General features: G+C 44.7%; 1 protein-coding gene across 1 annotated transcript; it reads left to right on the top strand.

Moving 5' to 3' along the window:
• The first annotated feature begins 5,700 nt into the window (after positions 1-5,700).
• Positions 5,701-13,515, top strand: LRRN4 (leucine rich repeat neuronal 4). Its single transcript, XM_050893720.1, has 4 exons — positions 5,701-6,417; positions 7,635-7,839; positions 9,410-9,547; positions 10,736-13,515. Exons 1-4 carry the CDS (start codon positions 5,730-5,732, stop codon positions 12,066-12,068), a joined length of 2,364 nt encoding a protein of 787 aa, XP_050749677.1. The 5' UTR covers positions 5,701-5,729; the 3' UTR covers positions 12,069-13,515.
• Positions 13,516-22,729: the final 9,214 nt, after the last annotated feature.

The raw sequence follows: 22,729 nt of genomic DNA, 5'->3' as shown, positions 1-22,729 counted from the left end.
ACTGAAGCCCTGTAGTTGCCACCTGTTCTCTAAATGATCTGAACACATGAATGCAGAGATATGGGAACTTTGAATGTTGTTCTCATTAGTAGAGTGTGTGGCTCATTTTACTGCTAAGCAAACACGCCTACTTGCAGTCCGAGTTGTCTGGACTGGGATTTCAGAGAAACTATCAAATATTTCCGTTTTCTTTCCTGCCCCTCCCTCAATCTCACTCCATGTGTCACTGCCTTTCGAGTAAACACTTCCTGCTGCTCTGCAAGGAGAAGCTCTGCCAGCTCATCCAGGCTGGTGGTAAGCCTCACCCTTTGTCATTTTAGCTTTGAGGGAATGATCCCTTGCTGCTGTCCTCTCTCCATGTTTCTTTAGATCAGCTATCTTTTCTCCTTGCTCCACTCACCTTGCAAGGCTTTTCCATGATAGGTAAGGAACACTTAGGAAAGGAATCTGTTTTTATCCAGCTGCTTTCAGTACTGCATGTGACTGTAGCTCCGCTTCCTACAAGCAGCCCCTGGAGAGGTCGGAGCGGGAAGGCATGACCCAGGGCACTCCTGCACCTCTGTAATTCCAGGCTGGATACGGTCAGCAGCTCCTGAGAGGAGGCCTGCACCAGCCTGCTATGCCTGGCACCTGCACCAGCCCAGCTCGGGGCCAGCCACAGCATCGAGTCATCTTTTGTCCCACCCCATGTCACCGAGCAGGTCCCAGCCAGACTCCAGACGTTCCCCTTAATGCACATGGGGTACCACAGCCTCCCTTACTCATGCAATAACCTGATTAGACTTGGCTTTCGCTTGTTCGTACCACCAGACTTACTTACACACAGGGTTAAAGACCACAGGCTCAGTGGTCTGTAGTAACCAAGTTATTAATTGCACGGTGCCAGATGTGTGAGATGTTTTAAAGAGAGAGTGAAAGCAGGACAAGGGCGTCTGCCCTGAAATTTCACAATGCAGAAACAAAATCCTGGACAGGAACGTTGTTTAGATGAAAATAAAAACCTTTAGGAAACTAATACTTCAGCTCAGCTGCAACCCTATTCTGTCCACCATGCTTAATTAAACCAAAGTCAGGTCAGGGTAAAACACTACCCATGTCAGGTAGTGACAGGGCTGCTGTCTGTTCGTACTCACAACAAATTCCGTAGGGGATTTCACAGCTGCCTTCAGCATGCGTTACTGCAGCGGACAACACACACACCCCATAGTTTTCTGAAACCTCAGGCTAAATAATCCTGTTCTTGCATTCTCTCCCTGTTCTCTGTAGGAAAATGTCTTGCTTGTGCTTGCTCTGTGGACTGACCTGCAAAATACTTTTCTTTTGTTGGCTCTAAAAGCCACTCTCCAGATTTTTTCAGGATATTTTCATTCTTAACCATCACTTGGATCACGGCCAGTGAGAAACATTCATCTCTTAAACTTTACAGCCTGGTACCATCCTCGCCTTCTCCTGCTCTCCCTGTGCTTCTGCTTATCTTGGTGTCACTAAGGAATGCAGGGCTCATCCCTAGCATTCCTGCAGGCAGAGGGGTTTTGTGCAGCACTGAATCAGCCCCGGGGAGGGGGCGTCTGGTTCAGCTCTTTGTGCATCATCCATGTGAAAAGGCTAACAAAAATGCCTGCCTTTACTAAACGTTCCCCCAGGTTGCCACTGAAACTCTTAGAAAAGTAGAAAAAAGGAGAATGATAACCTGAAGAAACACAGCGACATAAGAACAGGCCAAAGTGACTCACAAAGGGGAAATCTCTGCCTGCTGCTACCAGATGATTTCAAAGAAACTGGTGAGAGAGGGCTGCTGTCTGCCCTGGGAAACCTTCACCAACACCTGGGCAGCTGTTTGAGATGTACTACCGTAGCAGTAATATTCCAGATGATTAGAGTTTGCAGCTAGGCAAAGAGCTGGGAAAATACAATGCCTGCCTCAAAAAACCAGCATCCAAAAAAGCAGAAACAAAGGTGGAAAATAAAAATAACAAAAGCTCATTTTCCAAGGCTGCTCTTCCTCTTGCAAGAGGTTCTCCGTATCACTCAGAAATCAAGCGCTTCTGGGCAAAGACTCCACCTCCCTTCCACCTTCACTGAAATGAGTGGACCACTTGCTGGGCCGCTTTTTCAGTCTTACAAGGCTGCTTGTCTCAGCCTCCAAAACGAAGTCAGTAAGGTTGAACACATTAAAAGTAAGGCAGCATTTGGCTCTCCAGGTTTCATGAAGTAGTTTTTAAACAGATTAAAAACAATACAATAACCAATGAAAATTCACTGTCCGGAAATACTGAGCTAACGGCAGGAAACACAACATGGGTACTTAATTGCCCAAGGCAAAGCGAGGCCACCTCCCTGCTCCCCAGCTTCTCAAAGAGGAGCTTTGCAGCCAACAGGTCTGCAAAGCCAAAGGGAAGGTAGGGTTTCCACCAGCCTGGCAGGGGCTGGACTTTCCTGCTATTATACCAAATTCTTCAGATTTTTTTAACCTGCTCCAATTTGCCCTTTGAACCTAAGAGAGCGCAGCTCTCTGAAGGTACCTGTTTAGTGCGCACGTGCCAGGCCTGCATGCTGCCCTAAGAGCAGGCCTGCAAGCTGCCCCACCAGGGTTAATCTGTAGGATTAGCCCCTCATTTAGGAAACTATTTGTCTTGCCTTAGAGCCATTCCACACGGGAACAATATGTACATCTCGCCTAGCCTCCAAGGGAACCGCAATGGCTCCAGAGAGTCCTACTAAAAGACCTATCTTGTTCTGTGGTTGGTCTGGTGTTTTTCAAGGCTCTCTCCCCATGCAGATAATGAATGACACAGTCAATAGATAAGGTCTGTGTACATGCAGACTCAAGGTTTTTGGGAAAGCAAGACCTTTATCTGCACTTTAGCACCAAAGCATACAGGTCTGTGTTGCCTTCATGTCATGGAACTGTTTTGTTGTCCTGACAAATGAAAAGCACTGACTACTGTTCTCCCTGGAAATTTTAATCATTGTCTTATTGTAGCAACTGAACAACCACCCTTTTGCTTTTACTTTGGAACAATCTCTATCAATTCATCCCTTTCCATTTCCTGGCTTTATTCTCAGCCCTTGACCAGCCTAATTATTATTTGAATGGTAGGAATGCTGAGAAACCCAGCTCAGGGCAGGTCCCTTGGTGTGAGATGTTTTACATTGTCAGTCTTACTTATCCAGCAAAGGATGAGAGAAGGAGCTGAATGGGAATTCTCCCAAGCCACGCAGTAGGGCAGATGCAGAACAGAGAACACAACCCACGCACAGCGGGACCGGGAGAGGCCTCCCAAGTCCGTCACATGCAGCGTGAGATGCCGCAGGCCCTCTCCATCAGCCAAGAGAATTCCTCTCTGCAGGAGCGGCAGGTGAGAGCTCCGCTTTTGACATTTCCCAAGGGCCTCCTTAGAGAAGTCATTTGTCCTGTGTGAACATTTCCAGGACTTACTCCCAAGTGCAAGAGTCTTAGGGAGAAATATAAACACTTGAAACCTTTTATTGGCGCCTAGAGAGCGACCAAAGCCCATGTCAGCAGACAGAGCCTTAGCTTTACATCACCATGACCTGTCAGCAAAGAAACACAATAATTCCTCTCCCTTCCCCCCTGTCAGTGGAAGACGTGAGAGTTGGGACTGCAGACACTGATCTTTTCCCTTTACCTCCCTCTGCTTAGACAAAGACAAACGGAGCAGCCCTGCCTGAGTGTTGGGAAATAAGAGCCCTCCCACCCACCTCCTGCTAGAGCCAAGGGAGCGGGAAAGCTGCCGGGAGCCACCCCCTCTCCAGGCAGGGGAAAGCTGGATGCGGGGGAGCGAGCCTGGAACAAACCTCGCCTGCGCTTGTGGGCAGAGCTGCGAGCAGGGAGAGCTGGGAACAGAAAAGAGGCATTTCACGCTCTCGCTCTCGGCTGAGTCACCGAAGTGTATAAAATCAAGGCCAGGCAATCGGAGCCACGCAGAGCGGAGGCACGAGGCATCAGGACTTCTGGACAGGTACGTGCAAGCGGATGCGGTTTAGAGCAAGGGACTAAGATTAAATCTAAGATCGGGATCCAGCAGTCCCATTCCTCCCATCCTCTCCCTGCCATGTGCTGGGAATCCAGCAGCTCTGGTGACCAGGAAGCCCTGAGGCTGCTCAGCTCTTGCCCAGTTCCAGATGACAAAAAGGACACAGGCAACCAAACTGTACTATTTTGCTGGTCCCTACTTCAAACGTGGGATGGCAGCAACAGATGATGGTCTGGGCAAGACCTGGCACCATTCAAGGAACAGCAAGTAGCTATTAAGGTTTGGAATAAGTCTGAGATATTTCATACTACATGGGGCTTCAGTCACCCCCCTACACTGTAATATATTTTTGGATGAGGAATGATCATTATGATGCCTGGCAGCACAAAAGACAGCTCAGTAAGAAAAGCACTAGTTTTGGGCTGTGGTTAATTCCCTCCTCTGACACAGATTACCTGCGCAGTCTTGGACAAGTCATTTAGGACTTTTTTCTTTCTTTTTTTTTTAATGACAAAGACAAAGCTGGGGTGGGATGAGGAGGGAGCACAGAGGGAACTGTAACACTGAATAACATGCTTCTTGGTACCCACGCCTTTGGGGCCCTGACCCAGGAGCACACTCTCCATTTCTGACCACTTTGACTGAAACGTCGTTCAGGAGCTGCATTTTCAGTTCATCCTTTCCCCAGGAGCTGGAGTGCATACCACACCTGGGGCACTCACCTGCAGCAGGGCCCCAGCCCTGCCACCGCCCGGCAGACAGGCTCCGGGACACTGCCAGCCGGTCAGGAGCAGAGGAGGAGGGCGAGTCTCAAAGTGCCTTTGGGGTCCCCACCGGGGCTGTCACTCAGAACAGGGCAGAACTGCCCTGGCAGAGCCCCCACGAGCCCTGGGCTTTTGCTATTTCCACTTCTACTAAGGGAAGGAAAGCCCTTCCTAACATAGGAAAGGCACTTCTACCTGCCCACCCCACTGCAGCTCACCCCAGTTTGGGCTCCTATGTCCTTTAATGTTTCATAACCTTCTGCTGCCTTTGGATCCATACATTTGCTTTGTACAGACAATCTCACAGAAAAAAATACCTTGCCATGATCACACCTGACCCTAGCCCTGTTGCTTGGGTATCATCCCATTAGATAACTCTTCCCAGTGGGCTGGTGAAACTGGACACTATGCAGCAGGACAGCCCTGTAGAGTGCAATACACAATCAGGTATAAAAGTCAAGTGCCGTAACACGGCACTAGCCCTCTCCTGCAGCTTGTCCAGTATAGTACCAACTGCTATTTTTATACTGGAGTAGCACCGGCACTCCCTCATCCCCCTGTACTGCACAGAGGCAGCCACGCAGAGAGGCTGGGGAGTCCACCTCCTACACTGCTGCTGTTCTGGGTGCCAGACTGGTACTGAGGGTACTGGCGTGGGAACCAGATACGTGATACAACTTGGTTGCTTTCTGCATGAAGCTGTAGGTATGCTTAGACTAAGATTGCATGATACTTCTGTCCCCAAGGGTTCATGTTTACTTAGGCTTAATTACAGAAGAGACGTTAATTATCACTTCCGCTGTCTGGATGCAATAGGAAAGGACTTACAAATGTTTCACTTTTAAATAGCTTGTAGCTGCCTGGAGGGATTTTAATTTAGCTCTTAATGCTGATGTTTTGTTTTCCCCTCCCTGAAACAAAAACCAAACAGATCTTGCAAGTTAATTGCAAGCCATTTAGGAGAAGGATGTTTTCACGCTTGCTCATCCTCTCTCTGCTGGTGGGGAACACAGCGTCGGGGCCGGTGAGCAGAGCAGAGCCTGCAGCATCCAGGGACGTCACCACCTTTTTCCAGCTGGCTCAAGAAGACTCTTGGGAGAATGTTAATCTCACCAGCATTTCCTGTGAGGATCGGAAGAACAGGACCTGGATCACCCTGCAGCTGACCAACAGCAGCCTGACAGCTTTCCCCGTCTGCCTTCCAGAGGCCCTGGAGACCTTGGATCTCAGCAACAACCTCTTAGAAGAGGTGAATGGCACGGAGATAGCAAACCTCCCGCGGCTGCGTGCCCTCTCGCTGAGGCAGAACCATCTCTGGTCAGTTAGATGGGGATCTGAAGCCCTCAGCAGTCTCCTCCACCTGGACTTAAGCTTTAATAAGCTGTCGTCTGTGCCATCATGCCACAGCTCTGCCCTGCCTAACTTGAGGTGGTTGTCCCTGGCTGGAAATCCACTGATTGAAATCCAGCCGCTGGCTTTTTCCTGTTACCCTCAGCTACAGTTCCTGAACCTCTCTGCAACGCTGCTTGGGCAGGATGACAGCAGAGGAATTAGGGTGTCTGCTTTTGCCATCAGCACATCTCCCAATGAGACCACGAACAGGCCTGGAAACACCATCAACATGCTTGATCTGAGCGGGACCTTTCTTGAGAAAAGTAAGTTTCTGGATTTCCCACTGTAAACATGGGGCTTGGTCAGGCTGGAGGGAGCAGAAGCCTTGCTGGGACGATGGCTCCCATCCTGGCTGAGCCCCGGGGTGGAGGGAGAACACCCCACGCTGAAAGCTGCAAACAGCTGGTCCAAGCGTGCAATGCACTCTCAAGCTGTGATGCAACTGCTGGGGGGAACCCCTCACGCGGACCAGTGTCCCAAAGGAAGGGCAGAGAACGGACACCACCAAACAGGACTATTTGTCCCACTGCAGTCCCCCACCTCTATCCTAATTCCACTCTCAGCCCTGAGATTAGCTTTTGGACACGCAGGAGGAAATTCATTTCTCTTTCCAGACATACTGCTGAAATCTTTCTTTGTCTATCGCCACAGTTACACTCTGCTTTATACCACTGTATTGATGTAGCACAGAGAGAGGCTTTTTGTGTCAACCACAACCGGCCAAATACTTCCGCACTGGGAGACAATCCCTGCCCTGAGCAATTTACAGCATGATTTTTTTCTTTTGTCTGCCTCCCCCGCCAGCCTCAGTTTATAACTGAGGTGCGGAGGTGGACAGATGTTAGACGCCTTGCCCAGCTGCTATCAGCCTGGAGCAGAGCCAGGACCTTAGGGAATCCTCAAGCTAGAGGTTTCACCTCAACTCATATTTAACAGATACACCACCAAATTTCCCCCATGAATTTGCCTAATCCCTCTTGTGGTAGTAACACAATTCAGTCATGGGATGGAAAGGCACTTTTGTGTAAGACCTATTCTTTCAGTTTCATGCCTCTCAGCTCTTTTTCCTGTGCTAGGAGAAGTAAGAAGTTATTTGCCTTTCTCACACCAGTCAGGACTTTGTAGACCTCTCTAATCTCCCCCACACACACTTCTCTGAGCAGAGAAATCCTTGTTCATTGAATCTCACCTAATAGGAAAGCTATTCCATATCTCTTATCAGCTTTATTGCCCTACTATCTTCCCTTCTTTTCCTCTGCCCTGCCACAGCATGACCTGGAGGTAATATTACAAAAACGTGATTGCACGGGTGTTTATACACTGATGTATTGATTTTTGTTCTAATCCTTTCCCAAAGAGAATAGCTGCAGAAGACCAGAGAGATATTTTATATCTCTATGAATTCAAAATTTTTTTCTAGGCAGAAATCCACAGGAATGCTCTATTTAGGCAACAGGTATAAATCTTTTTTCTGCTTCAGTTCAACCAGAGTGGACCAGAGACTTGCCCAACCTCAGATCACTTCACCTGACAAAGATGTCACGATTAAGAAGCCTCGATACTGACTTCTTCAAGTCCATGCCTGGTCTCCGAGAGCTGACCTGTCAAGACTCCCACTCACTGGGTTTCGTGAGGACAGAGATGTTTGACAGTGCTCCTCATCTGAGTCATCTCTCGTTTGAGAAGTGAGTTTTCTTTTTTGTTCTTCCTCACATAACATTGCCTTTGCCTCACAGCACCATGGTGCCTGGGAGCTGATTTTTATGCAGAGTTTGCTTGTTATCAAATAGTTAGGAAGGAGGTATGGGCTTGCGTGCCATGGAGAAACACACTGTCTTATACTCAGATATGCCATTAAAGCCTGTGATGTAGACCTGATACAGCAGAAGAGCTGATGCAGCCCGAAGAGGTGGCACATAGCACAGTTACTGGTTGCTTGAGATCGCATCCATCGTGCTCCCGCTCTTCTGCCTTATCTCCCAGTCCAATGGATGAATTCATCTAGCGCTGTTAAGATTAGCATAGATCCACTGAAGCCCACTTGCGATACAGACCATGCTTCCAACATCTACAATGGCAATGTCTCACCAGAGGTGAAGCGGGTCACTGCGGATTCCTTGCTCTATAAAGGATGAATGCTGACAGTTTCCTAAAATCTGTACCTCGGAAGCAGTCAAAAATCCTGTCCCTCCTCCCACTTTTAGTGTGAGAGATTAATATAGTTCCTTGTTCAGCATTAGTAAAAGCAATGGTTTAGTCCTTATTCTAGAGGTAACATCTCAGTGTGATTTACTTGGTATGTCACACACCTGTTGAAATACTAAGGGAAACGAAAGTCTGAAAGTGATTTATCAAAATAAGAGTATGTAAACTGCACACAGAACAGTCAGCATAAAGAAAAGATTTGGAGAACACCTTAAAAGATTTCGATAACAGAAGCCCAGATTATAAGCATATCAGAAAACAAACACTAGAGCACTGGCTGTGCTCTAGGAACCAGTTTCAGGAAAATAAACCCATTTAAGCAAAAAACCCCAACGGATTCCATCCCACTAGATTGCCACGCTGAATTTACACAGCACTTTACAATACCTGCAGGAATACCAGTTCAAAGTGCTAAAAATCATGACCCAAACTTAAAAAACAAAGGGGTAGCAGTTAAAGTCATAGACAAAAGAGAGCATCTTCTGAGCACTCAGACTGCAGGGCGGTCACATTATCACATTCTTTCTGCAGCTAGGAGAGCTTAACAGTAAAGGCAAGCAAGGTCTTCCTGTATTAGTCATTTGCCTTTAGTAGGTGACAGTCTATATTATGAAAGAGGCAATTAGCATGAAGGGGATGATTGGCATCATAGAGAAAGTCAAGCCATTACAAGCAGACTGAGAAAGAAGCTAGAGAAATGGTATAGCAAACAGCGTAGCTGAATGCATGATGGCAGAGGAGATCATCTTTCACTGAAGACCCTTGCCACGTGCTAGGCCCTTTGCCTTCCAGTTGCCATGTCTAAAGGTGTTTTCCCCTTACGATGCTTTTGTTGTGTTGTAACACACAGCAGCTACACTGTGCAAATTAGAGAGGTGGGCAGGTATTAGCCTGGACTTTAAAGTGCAGAATGGTGGTGTTGATAACTGGCTACTTCCAAGGGAACTGGGAATATTGCTTTGTGTCTTACACACGCTGGGATACTAAGCACACTCCAATCCTTGGAAGGTAGCTCAGCGTTTGCTAATTATTGCATTTGTCATCTTGTAGCTGTAACCTGACTTCCTTTAATCCTTGGAATACCAATTCATCGGATAGCATCATCATCAACTTGTATGGAAATCCTCTGTTATGTGACTGCCAGCTCTCCTGGCTGCTCTCCAAGCCCAAGAAAGTTGTGCTGCAAAAGTAAGTGCGTTCAAGGAGATAAAGTAATGCTCTTCAGACACAACTTAAATGTGTAAGTTATGTGGGGACCAAGCATTCACTACCATCTAAGTTATTCAAATTCCTTGTGTGTTCTTCCCTTCCACAAGAGGTAGAAATGCCAAGTAAAGTCCCCTTCAGGGACAAAGCATGGCTGAATTATACTTCAACATGGACAAATGCAATGGGCACATGTAGAACAGTACAAAGCGTTATTAGCTGTGGATTCTACTTTAAGGTGAGAATAGCTTATTTTCTCTCTGTTTCAGTTCATATTTCTCTATTAGCTGGAGATAAAAAAATGAGCTGGCTTGGTGGCCTTGATGGGCCAGCACACGGAGCAAGAACTGGAAGACTTTGCAAGAGCTTTAGCAAATTATTTCCTCTTTGCCCTTGCATTCCCAAAGCCTACATCAGCACAGGCAGTCAGCAAAACCCCTTGCAAACAGCACCATTTGTCACCTATTGTTTTCATGCTCTCCTACAGTCTTACAGACTAATTACAATAAGCTGTAGTTAAAAGAAGTACTTTGCATATGTATGATCTCTCTTCCTTTTGAAAGGCCACCAAGAAGATTTGTCATCCGGCGAAGAGAGCAGGGAAGTAGATTGTTAAAATTAGATTGTTTAAATTAGATTGTTTCTCATGAGGATGAGCTTAGCAGTTGCATTCTTTACAAAAACATGCAATGTCTGAGTAAAGAAAGAACTTGAGCTTAGTCATTTAAAAGCACATCCCGTGTCAGCACAGCTCCAGCTGCCTAAACCAGCTGGCTTAAGGATCTTGGGGATCCTGTTACATCTCTCTGCATGCGTTCCCCTCTTAGTGTGGCATTGAAGTCTGACCCTTTACGACAAGTTGCCTTGAACCCTGACACTCTTGCTAAGGTTCACAGTCCTTGTACCAAAGGATGCTCCCTCTCAGGCAAAAGATATTCCTGCACCTTACAAAACCAAAAAGCCAGTCAGCTAAGTTCCTAGTGCTGTGGAAAGCCATTCGCCAAGCACAGGACTGTTGTTAAGACAACCTAGCTTTGGTCTAGGTTTCATGTCTTCTTTAATATAAAGACTGGTTTTGGACAGCAGGTTGCCAATTCCAATCGAAGCAGCCTTACAGGAGCCTGTAATGTTCTTGTGGATCTTGTCTATTCTAACTTGTCCCCTCTGCAGGGCTTGGGAGACCTTTTGCAACACATCCCAGGAAGATTGGGGCAGACCTTCAACATCTTTTTCACTGCTAGAGCTCTACGATAAATGCCAGTCTGAGAGAAACATTACGCTGCCCGATTCAAACACACCCTCTCCCGAACACCATGCTTTCAGCCTTACCAGTTACGATGCCACTACTACAGCAACAACAACAGACTCTGCTCCGCTAACCAAAGACACTTACACCAGCACGCTAAATCAGAGGAATGTAATGAGCACGACGGCAGCCAACCCAACTGAGCCAATGCTCACAAAGGCCAACAGTTCCTCCCACAAGGAGGAAGCAGTTTCAGAATCCACGAGCAATCCCCCTTCCTTCGCGTCCGTAACCACCTCCCCAGGTTTTCTCAAAGAGCTCTATAGTCAGTCCTCAGATCGTGGCTCCACGAGTCAAACTGAAACAGATCAGCTAAAGAGAGAGCTCAGAACAACCGACGTGACGTTTCCCCAGGAAGGCCCATTCAACCAGCCCACTAGTGATTATTCTACTAGAGCAACAGGAAACCCTGATGCCACTGACCATTATATTCACTCCTTTGCCACTCACGCTGGGGAAGGTACACCACAAACGAGCCTACCACAGCTGAACTCCACCAGGACCAATGCTCGGTCAGAGCCTGCATCCACCAGATCACTGATACACTATGTAGATGACTATGATTACGATGAACAGTCGACAGAAACCCCAGTGCAACTGGCATACACCTCCTGTGACTACAATCCTTGCAGGCACCTTCAGAAGCCATGCAGTGAACTTCAGAGTGCATCCCAATGTTTATGTCCTGGCATGTCAAGGGAAGATGAGGTTCCAGATCCACCGATGCTCAGAGAGGTGTCTGAAGTTACAGACAGCTCTGCGCAGATACGCTGGTGCGCCCCAAGTTCAGTTGTTCACACCTATGAGCTGATGCTTCATGCTCAAGGCAACGAGGACAGACAGTTTGTCCTGGACAATATTTATTCCACAGCAAGGCAGTACACTCTGTATAATCTATTACCATACACCACTTACCACATTTGTGTGACTGCTTCGAACAAAGCAGGGTCAAGCCAGACAGTAAGTCAGGGAATTCCAGGTAATTCGTGCACCAGATTTAAAACAAAACCCAGCTACAAGTCTGTCTTTGCTGCTCTGTCTGCAGCAAGCGGACTCTTTCTCATTTCCACAATTATTTTGTCTGTATGTCTGTGTAAGGCATGTAAAAAGCCTCAGAGTGAGCAATATGGTACACACTTAGTCTCTTACAAGAACCCAGCATTTGATTATCCGTTAAAACTACAAACCACTAATTAGCTCTAGGTGATTGTTCTACACATTCAAAGCTCACTGTCTCTATCACCTTGGTATGTTTTTGTGAGACTCTCAAAATGTCCTTCAGCAAAACTATGAAACATCAGACTTCATAGCCCTTACGTTTCTAAGGGAGAGAAAAAACACAAGAAAAGAAAAACTAATAATGAAGGTAGTCAAACAGAAAAAAGCCTTTGGACTCTTGTTCATGTGCTAAGCAGCAGCAAACCTGGACACTAACCTTGAAAAGTCGTTTTTATAATCGCCTACAAATATACTAGCATACATTTCACACAGTGAGAGGCTGCTTTGCCAGCTGTCTGCCTCCAGTATCTCTCATGGATACAGTCCGCTGAGAGCCATGAACCAAGATGCATCTAGCTAAGCAAGATAGACTCTGCCTTTATTCACATAAGTGAAGTTGGGTTTTCAATTTCTTCTAATGTCCATATAAAGGTATTATCGAAAAAGAGAGTATTACTGGAAGGAGTGAGAGAAGGGTCTCCTTGGGCTCAGTGGCAAGGTGCTGTGCAGATCTAACTCCGGTAGTAACTCCGGTGACTGGAACTGCTCAGCCAAACTTCAGTTCAGGAAAAAGAAACATGAAGATTAATTGTAAAAAAGGACAGTGCAGGATCCTTAGGGCAAGGATAATTTTTTTGTTCTGACTTCGTATGATGTTTTCCACAACTGAGGCTGCCGAGTGCTACCACAATATCAATTTACAGACAGTGAGGAGTTTGCAGTATAGCAGTAACCCACAGAAGGGGGGAGCACATTAGCATTTGCTTCACAATTGGTTTTAAGCAGAGATGATTGCTCAGTCCCATCTACAGATTTAGCCGGCTGATGATTTACCTCATACGGAGGCAAAGAGCCAAGTAATGAAACAATTTAATGCGTATGTTGCTGAGACTTGAAAAACTGAAATCCCATCCACTAGCAGCAGACAGTTATGCAGACATTTTTCAAATGTACTTTTGGGTGCTAATTTCTGCTACAAAAATAATCAGAGATGCTGAGAATCCCAGTTCTTCAGCAGCTTTGAGCTTGCCATTAAAATTCAAAGAGATGTTTGTGTAAGGGGAGGCATTTGGTCCGGTCAAATACTTCTTATTCAGAGACCCATAGGTTTATGTTCCAGTAGCTGCATGTTTCTGCTGCTGTATACTGCTGTATAGATACAAAATGTAAAATCCCCCCAGATCTCAGAGAGTGAAAAGTGCTATACAGTGTAAAAGAGCCTCTGTTCTGTTCATTTTTTTTTAAATGCTTCCAGTATTAATGGAAATAAAAGCTACAGAGTTGAGTTCTGGTTCTTTGTTAAAGACCTAGATCTTTGTGTTCTCTTTACCATCTACAATGTTTAGCCTGAGGAATTAACTCAAGCATTTTGTTGTTTTGGAACAAACTTTCAGCATATAGTAAAGTAATGTTTTTATTATGGTAACTTTGTGTTATCTGATGTCATAAGTGCTTTCATTTTGTACGTGCGTAAGGTGGCCTGTGCCACCCTCACCCCCACGGGCTTGCAGCCCTTTCCTGCAAGTTTGTCCTTTCTCCTACACCAGTGCTGGGAATGACACCGTCATTGGACAGGTGCCCTTGCAAATTCCTGCCGTGTCTGTCCTGAGCTTGGCTGAGCCCCATGACTCAAAATTCACAATAGAGGCAAACTGCAAATGAAAAAACTGGGATGGCGTCACCTTTCACTTTGAAAATCTCTTTTATTTTCACATTCTGGTAGTTCAGATTTTTCTTTGTTTGAACTTAGTTTTTCATATTTCTTTCCGGACTGTTTTTTCCTACATTTTCTGGAAGGTCTAGTGAACAGGCACAGATGATACTTTAACTTCATTTGAAGTGAGCAGGAACCTTCAGTCTTTGACTCATTATTCCAAACTGGAGCAGAGATCATATACTGCCTTGTGTTTGTACAACATAGCTCTAAGAGACCTTGACTGCAGTCTTTGGTATTACCAGAAACAGAAACAAAGTGGAGCAAAATAAGAGACTGTGAATTTATATAGTCTTGAAGATCAGCTCTAGAGGAGGAGGACAAAACAGATACTGCAACTGAAAATAAAGATTGTTCCAGCTTAACTATGAGTTAGTCCAAAGCAACAGGGCACCATTTAAAGTGAGATTTTGAGAGGATATGTCTAACTACCCTTTATAACATTGCAACTCATAATCACTGCAACACCTAACTAGAAAGCCACAAAGCACAGCAGAAGAAGATCTGCCAGTAACAGGATTTGACTTCCCTGAGGGTCAGTGACCAGGGGAGACTCCAACCTGACACTACACGGAAGCGCAACCTCATACCAGCCTCAGTCTCTTGAACCTTTCCGCACTGTGAGATGCGGGTTTATCACAACTGATTTCTCCAACCAGTTCTCACTCCTGCCTCTCCTGACTTTTCACAGGTCTTCACTGCCTTCAAGCCAAGGCAACATGTCAGAGCCTCTCGTTCTTTAAAAGTGTCCTTCCTGGGAGCCAAACAAACATATAAGTCCCACTCCCATGTCCCCCACTTGCTCCAACTTAAAGTAACCCTCAACAGCCCAGTTTCATCTGTCCTGAAGCACAGAGCCCCCAGCCAGGGGTTGTGCCTCTCTTGCCCAATCATACTCTACCCTTTCACAAGTGGGATGTAAGAGATTTAGCAGCAGGATTCAAAACATGGGATTTTTATTTATCGACACCTATGGTAACTATCAGTGCTTCAGGTGCAGAAGTTCTTTTTTTTTCCCCACTACCACTTTATCGTTTCACCAGAGTTTATTTTAGTAATGACCAACTTTACTCTGTTGTCTTTTTTTCCTCTATTTGAATCAGTGCTTCTCTTACTTTACTTTTTCCTGATATTTGCGCTAAGCTACAACCACTTTTCTTTGGATATATTATATATACACTCTGAAATAATTTTCAAGTTACGACAGCTAATGGCTTTATTCTGCTGTACTTCAAAAATTCCAGCTTGGATAAAAAAGTGCCCCCCCTGTATTCCCACCCAGAACTCACGTGTCTTGTAAATAGCTGCTGCAGCCCAAGAACAGGTAAAATGACAGTTATGCAAAAGGGCGACTTTCATTTGAGTAAGTCACAATATTTTCAAAGTAAGTATTCAAGTATAAAACCTTTCTTTGAAAGCACTGCCTATTGCTAGTTCTTAAAACTGATGCATACTTCTAGAAAAACTGAATCACCACATTATCCCCTCTAGATTTTTTATTGTAGCTGTACCTACTGGTTTAGAAAGTAAACCCTAAAAAGCAAGCAGTACTTTAATCAATAGGGTAAAGTTATCTTGAAGCCCATTTTCTGGCTTCTACATAATCCAAGTATAACTGCAGAAAAAAAATTGTCATCCCCATTCCCCAACCTCAAAACCCAGAGCTGTCATTCTTGTAAACACAACTAATAACCAGTTTGGACGTTTCCCGTATTTTCATTACTGTGGATCAACACAAGCAGGAGAGCCAGCTCTCACAGTGCTGCTTGGGACTGGGGCAGTGAGGAGAACAACCAGGGAGCTACACAGAAACTCTCCCACCCACGCATAAAGCCATGTTAAAGGAGTTGCCCAGCTCTGCTCCGCCTGGTTGTTCCTCCCCCTCTTCCTGTTTGCACCCAACAGCAAATCCTGTTTGTACCTCCAACTCCAAAGACATGAACCTTTGGCAGCGTGACTGGGATATCCACACATCTCTGAAAATTTTAAAAGCTAACAAAAGCCAACCCATTTTAAAAAAAACCAAACTAATAATCCACTTACTGTTTCACAGTTCAGCTTGTCCTGTTTCTCTGTGAGAGGAAGATCACTTGGGGGAAGTGCAGAGAGCATTTAAATATGTTTTTTGAAGAGCTTGTGTAATTTTTTTTCTGGCTTTTCTTCCTAAGAAGAAATTGTTATCTGCATTCCTAAGAACCTTCTCCATTCACTTGTTGATGTTTTTCTTCTTTCTACAGGACCAAGTTCAAGCAAAGGAAGTCCCAAATAGCCAATGGTGCATGTGGGTGCATCCCCTGGGTGTCATGGCAGAAGTGCATGCTGCTCCGTCTCTAACTCAGGATTTGAAAATCAGTCACTGAGTCTCATGGAGTCTCCCAGCAGAAACACTCTGGGAAAAGGAGCTGATCTCTGAAAAGGCCTCCATACAGAAAAAAAAGCGGCTCTCTAAGGGCCAGAACCCACGCAGGCAAAGGCCTTGCTGGCTGTGAGGGAACAGAGAGGGACCACCTTGTCTTTGGTGCAACAAATGCCATTTAGAGAAGCAGTCACCGAGAGCCCTGTCCTGGGTGGCAGAAACCCATGGGTGGGAAAGCCCAGAGCAGCAGGACAAGGCGCTTCGGCCTGATCTGCCTCAGTGACAGAAGGGAGCCTGCTTTTGCGAGTTGTCCCTGGCCAGAGGCATGAGAGGCATTTAACGGGCCAGCTGGGAGATGATGCAGCCCAAGGCAGGGAGCTCACATCATACCACTGGCTTTATCAGCTTCTTCGTGGAAGGATGCAAAAATCAAACCACCATGCTCACTCGGCAAGCACTGCACTGGCACAGACGTACTCCTCCGCAGTGATCCCCAGAAAAACGCATTCATGTGGTGTCAGAAATGAGGATGCCTCTGAGGGTTCAGGATCTTGCTTGTCAAGAAGCATCTGATTCTCACTTTACCTGTGAAATACAGAGATACTTATCACAGGTGCGAACATGTTTTGTGTTTGCGGAAACAGATATTCATAAAAGAACATGTTTAAACTCCTGCTGCTTTTTCTTTTTATCAGCTGTCCAAAGTATGCACAGTTTGTTCTGAAGCAGGGCAATATATTACAACAGTAGTTCCAACCTCTTTAAAAAGTAATCAAGCAGGACAACAAATAACAATATTCTTTTGAATTATATTCAGGAAACAATCCCTTACAGCAAGGCTGGTGTTCTGCTGTCATCTAGAGGGAGAGGATGGAATCATCTCCCCAGGTACTCTCCCACATGGAAATACTCATTCTTTCACCAAAGAACTTCAGCCTGCACCCTACAGACCAAGGCTCACTAACTTAGGCTACCCATGTGCTCACCTGTGTGCGTCTGTGTACCCTTTTAACAAAGGATACCTGTATGTAACCTATTAACATTGGAAGGGAAAGAAAGCAGAAGTGCTAAGAATTAACAGTAGCAACAGTCCCAGTCCCATAGACTGTTATTCAGCAGTTTATCTGTCCCTGTCTCTAATTCTTTTTGTAGCCTTATGACCAGGAATTTCTCTGCCAACTTGACACTGATAAGGAAAAATGTAAAATTTTTCTTAAGAGCAAGGAGGGGATTACTGTCTGGGAAAATCAAAACTGGTACATCAGTCTACAAGAGCAATAAGATTTTTTAAAATATTGTAGATTTTGGAAACAGAGATCAGATCACATTCATTGCACTTACAGAAAAAAAAGGCAAGAATTGGTTGGTTTTTTGATTCAGCACAGATAAAGATCAGTAACAGTTAAGTATGTTTATTTTATCTTCAGTTTCATTTTACATATAATATTACTGTGGAATATTACAATAATTGGATGGGGATCTTCTATGCAACTCTTGTCTGCTTCAAAAAACACTGACGATTCAACTGATGCTTATGGATTTTGTAGAGGCAGGGCACAGTGGCAAGCTGTATAGCCCTGGGCAGACAAACAGACCATGCACTGAGCCATTCCTCAGTACCTATGCAATATGTCCAGCCAGATGCAGTCTCTCTGCAGCACTTGGTTACTCGGTACATGAGCAGATCAGTGCTCTGGGCCCACTGATACTCTGCCCCTATGCAAAATGTAGGTTTTTGCATGCCCCAGCTATAGCACCTCTGAAGACACAGGGGCTGCCAAGAAAGCATGAAATACATCATCTCCATTTTCACTGCTAGAGTTGACCAACCCATAACTTCAAGCTGACATTTCCCATGTCACAACATGTTTTTAAGAGTGCTTCGACAATGTAGCTACCTTTAAGTACAGTCTTCAAAAAAAAAAAAAAAAAAAGGTCTGAATCCATAGGAATCCCTTATAGCAAATTCTTCACAGGATTAGCAATGTTTACTCTAGTGCCTTAGCAGACCAAAATCACCATAAATAGAGTATTTTTCCTCTCTTCCAAACCACACTGCAGCATTGTATTTTGTGCTGCTACCTAATCCTCACACTTCGGTGCTGGATGACATTACCTACTAGCACATGTAAGAAGATAATACTTGTATGGCACTTTGTGTGTTTCCCGACATACTACCACAGTATATATCCTCATTTTTGCAACCTCCTTTAATGGGTGAGCAGCCTTTTCAACTGCTTACCATGACTCTCAGATTATTTTTTTTTTTAAAGGAACATAAGGGAGAAAAAAACTCAGAAAGTACTAACAAGAAATGGAAGGAGTGTGAGAAAAGGGACAAAAAGTCTTCACAATACATAGTCCATTGGATACACCCAGAGCAGGAGAGAACCAAAGAAAATCAAAAGAAACCAAGTAAAAGAATCCCAAGAAAAATCCATAAAACCCAGGATCTCTCATTCACTGCCTCCTCCAGAAGGTGGAAGCAGGGACGCAGCTATCCCTGCCATGCAGGCGGGCACAGGCCTGGCAGCTCCTGCAGGGCTCTAACCAGGGCACAGCGCTCAGACACCAAGAGCGATAACCTCTGGGATGAAACTCCAGATAGAAGAGAAAAAAAATCACACACTCAGCACTAGGTAGAGACTTTCTTCTTCTTTGAAAAATGAAAATCTACTTGCTGTGCAAAATATTTTGTGCTGGGAAGGCATTAGTATTACATTTATTAAATGTTTAGAAGCTACTCACTCTTATCAGAGCATGATTAAGTAATGGTACTTAATAACTTATCTAAGGCCATTAGGTGAGATGATGTCACCCTCTCTTTGGCAATCGTTCGTTATTGCTGTCATCACTACTGCCTTGAGAATACCCGGCAAGTTATCTCCAGGAAAAAAGAAAAAAAGACTCGACATGAGACTAACGTTCATATCCAACCTGACATAAGTGCAGTAAGTAGTAAAGATACACATCCCAGGCACTTTTCACCTTGTAAAAAGGACAAAGGTGCAAATATTCCCAGAAGTCCCATTTTGTCCTAATCACATGATGAGGTGTCCACTGACGATATTTATGCTGTGAAGGTCACTCACGTTGTTCATACTGCAGTAGAACTAGCAAGGTCCACTTGATATTAGGACTCCATTTGACGAGATGCTGCACAAACAGCTAGTAAAAAAGTTTAACGTCTAACTGCACCAGACTAGAAATAGTTGGGGAAGACATATCGAGAGACAGAGAGGTGACGTGATCTGCACAGAATCACAAGCACCTTGTACAACAATGACTATCAAAAAAGTTTCATGTTGATAGCAGTTCGTTGCCTCTGCCTGAGTGAAATAAAACTTTGAAAGCCACAGAAACATTGTGCCACCAACAAACACTGAGCTCCGTCCTCAGTGTGCCTTTAACTAAAAATCTCTTCTCTGTGCAGCTGCCTATTTACACAAAGCCAGAAAACGCAGAGTTTCTACCACATTTAGTCAAAATCGGCTACAGGTCCAAGTGCTAGTTGAAGGACGGAGTACTAAGCACACAAATCTCATTTTTTCAAGAAACTAAGCTAAAAAAAATATTACAACCCCAGGATCACGTGTGTGGGTGTTTTCTGTATGATTTGTTATCGTCTCACTGCTCCTTGGAAATGCTGGAAAAGGTCAGAACAGCCAGAAATTATGATAAGAGGGTAAGAAAAACAATACAATATGCAGGCAACTCCGAGTCTAAACTCAGCTCTAAAACAAGTCTGGAAGGCTTCTGTGAGTGCTGGCTCTCAACACGACCTAACAACAAATTTGGTCCTTTGGGTCTGCTGTCTGAAACCTCAACCTTCACCCTGACATGAAGTTCAACTTCAACAGCAAGTCTGAGTGATGTTAAGCCATCTCAGGTGACTCTCCCACAAGCAACACGAAATTATGAATACCTAAGAAATGTCTCTCCACAACCCTCTGCCCGGATCAACATTAACAACCAACACGCAGGTCAATGGGACATTGCAGGAGGAAGCCTAACCATAAGGCAGCCCCTAAATACACACTAGTAAAAAGAAAAAAATAATCTCTATTTCACATAGAATGAAGCCAAAAACTGAGTAGTAGCCAAAGCCCTAAACAAAATTCAAAAGCTTGATAGCCCTACGTATCTGCTCATCTAAGTTAGAGATAGCAGGCACAAAACAAGTAACAAAACACACTGTGCACTCTGGGACAGTCTCCACCCAGTGACACCTTAAAACCTGCAATGACCTAAGATCAAACCAAACCCTACCCAAGGAGTTTCTGTGGGGCACAGAACGAGGCAGCAGTGGACGACAACCAGACAACTCCTTTTACATCCAGTGCAAACCTGATCATGCAGACTAATGCTTACAAAACCCTTAATCCTAACTTTGCCCTGAAGCCCAGCTCTAGAGAAGCAACCCTGCCAGACCAAAATTATTAGTAAGAAGATAGCCACTAACCACAGCAGCCCTAAACTTAGCTCAGCAGCTTGTCACGTACCAAGTAAAAATCCAGGCTCTCCACCCAGCAATGGAACAAACTCCAACCCCAAATGATTCTTAACGCTAGAGGGGCTGTTTTTGCCAGACACAGAGCCATGTGTAACAAGGTGGCTGTGACAGCATCAGTTCTAACCTTCCTTTCCTTCAAAATCCTGAAAAAACCTTGCTCCGAACCCTATTGCAACAGCGAGCAGCACATGCTCACTGACGGTAACAGCACACAATCTATCTGTGTTTTCCTGTCAGAAAACCAGGTCCTTTGTGCCACTCTATGGCATAACCAAACCCAAAGCCCAGTTCAGCACCAGAGAAGCAACATCTGCCACTACCCAAATTTACACAGTACCCTTAAATGTAGCTATACCACTCATTATATACACCCAGGAGAAACCCGGAATCTCCTGCGATACCACAACAAACTCTAAATGATCCCTAACCTGAGGCGACAAGGAGGTGGCCAGCTACAACAACCTAAACGTACCTCAATAGCTCTTTTAAAAGCTTGGCTCTCTATTGATTCTAGCTTTAACATTGCATTAGTGTTAAATGTCCAGGATTTAGTACTGTTGCCATCGCTGCTTGATGTACTTTAAGATCAAGGTCAGAGACCCCAATGATCTCAGTCATTTAGGATGTGTTTCTGATGATTTTGAAGGTGACATAAATCCAGGTCAAGACTCTTACTAGTAGACCTTCCCCTTGTCTATGACCTGGATGTATGTCTACCTTTATCCTTAAAACTGTTTTCTTCTCTGCCTATTAAAATTTGAATACAAAAAGGCAAAGACCATTCACTTCCAAAACCTTCTTGCTATAAACAGCCTCCAACAGACAAAGAGCAGTTATCTATGTTTCAATGGTGCATAAATCCAGTGAAAAAAATTCAAAAGCAGCTGTTAAAAACGGTTGAGAGATGATGAAATCACGTGACTATGGAGTCTTTTTTCCTATTTTTTTTCTGACAACAAACTGTCCAAATGCTTCATTTTTATGTATCGCCATACAAAGCTGTTGCTGGCACTAGAAAATTGCTCACCATGAGGACACGATTCACTTGCAATGAGCTCCTGATATAGATGCAGATACTTGGAAATGGAAAACAAGCTCAAGAATTCACATGCTTTGCCTGTTTCTTACAACGTACTGTCTTACATCAGCAGCACCTTACTAGTGCAGGGACACATTTGTTGTATAACTGTCTCTACACGGGAGCACTTTACTGGCACTGCCATATTATAAATCCTGACTTTTCACATCCAGTCAGAAAGAGATATACCATAAAAATTATATGGTTTAGATATTACTTGGGCATTTTTCTTTCAGAGCTCTTTTGAGCTGCTGTGTCTTACTTTGTGTCTTACTTTGAACACAGTACAAAATTAATTCACTTATTTTGGATTCAAGTATGTGCTTTGCATCTAAACCATATGATGTCTGTGTTCTGTTCAAGGTGAAGAAAATAATTTAAATAGCTATTCAGAAATCCCAAAAACGACAAGTGTACAAAAGCTTCTTATATCAATACAGTAGTTGAGGCAAGATCATCCTAAGAGGTATAAGCTATCTTTCAACTCTAGCATTATTTTTATTGATAATAAAGCCTACCTTTTTACACTGGTGATGCAAGCTGAAATAAGAGTCCCTCAGACACACGGGAAGATCAGGGTGTTACAAGAAAATATACGTTGTTTCTGTTCTTTTCCTGTAATTCAAGTCTGTCTAACTTCACTTGCCATAAAGCTGCTGCTTAAAACCCTTTTTGGCAACAGGTTCTGCAAAACATAAACAACCAGGTGCTCGAAACCTACCCAGAACAGCTGGGATGGCGTAGCGGGTCTTGGTCTTAGCAGGGAAAAACTGCAAGATGCCACACCAAGACGAACGAAGGCAAAAGGCTGGGCCTGCCTAGCCCTGGGTCAGACCAGAAAGGACAGCAAGTTACAGCTATACTCCCATCCACCGCTAGTGGTTTATGTGGCACTAAAATTAATTGCTTTGTAACAGTCGCCTGTCGGAGAAAACGTTTCTAAGGCAGCCGCGCGGCTGAATTTCACACAGGCTGTGCA

Source organism: Gymnogyps californianus, chromosome 3 (genome assembly GCF_018139145.2).
Source record: "Gymnogyps californianus isolate 813 chromosome 3, ASM1813914v2, whole genome shotgun sequence".
Classification (NCBI taxonomy): Eukaryota; Metazoa; Chordata; class Aves; order Accipitriformes; family Cathartidae; genus Gymnogyps; species Gymnogyps californianus.
This window is presented reverse-complemented; position numbering and strand designations above follow the sequence as displayed.

Coding starts and splice junctions, on each gene's coding strand:
- LRRN4 (XM_050893720.1), top strand. CDS start 5,730: ATGTTTTCACGCTTGCTCATCCTCTCTCTGCTGGTGGGGAACACAGCG. Junction 6,418..7,634: donor CGGGACCTTTCTTGAGAAAA/GTAAGTTTCTGG, acceptor TTTCTGCTTCAG/TTCAACCAGAGTGGACCAGA. Junction 9,548..10,735: donor AAGAAAGTTGTGCTGCAAAA/GTAAGTGCGTTC, acceptor TCCCCTCTGCAG/GGCTTGGGAGACCTTTTGCA.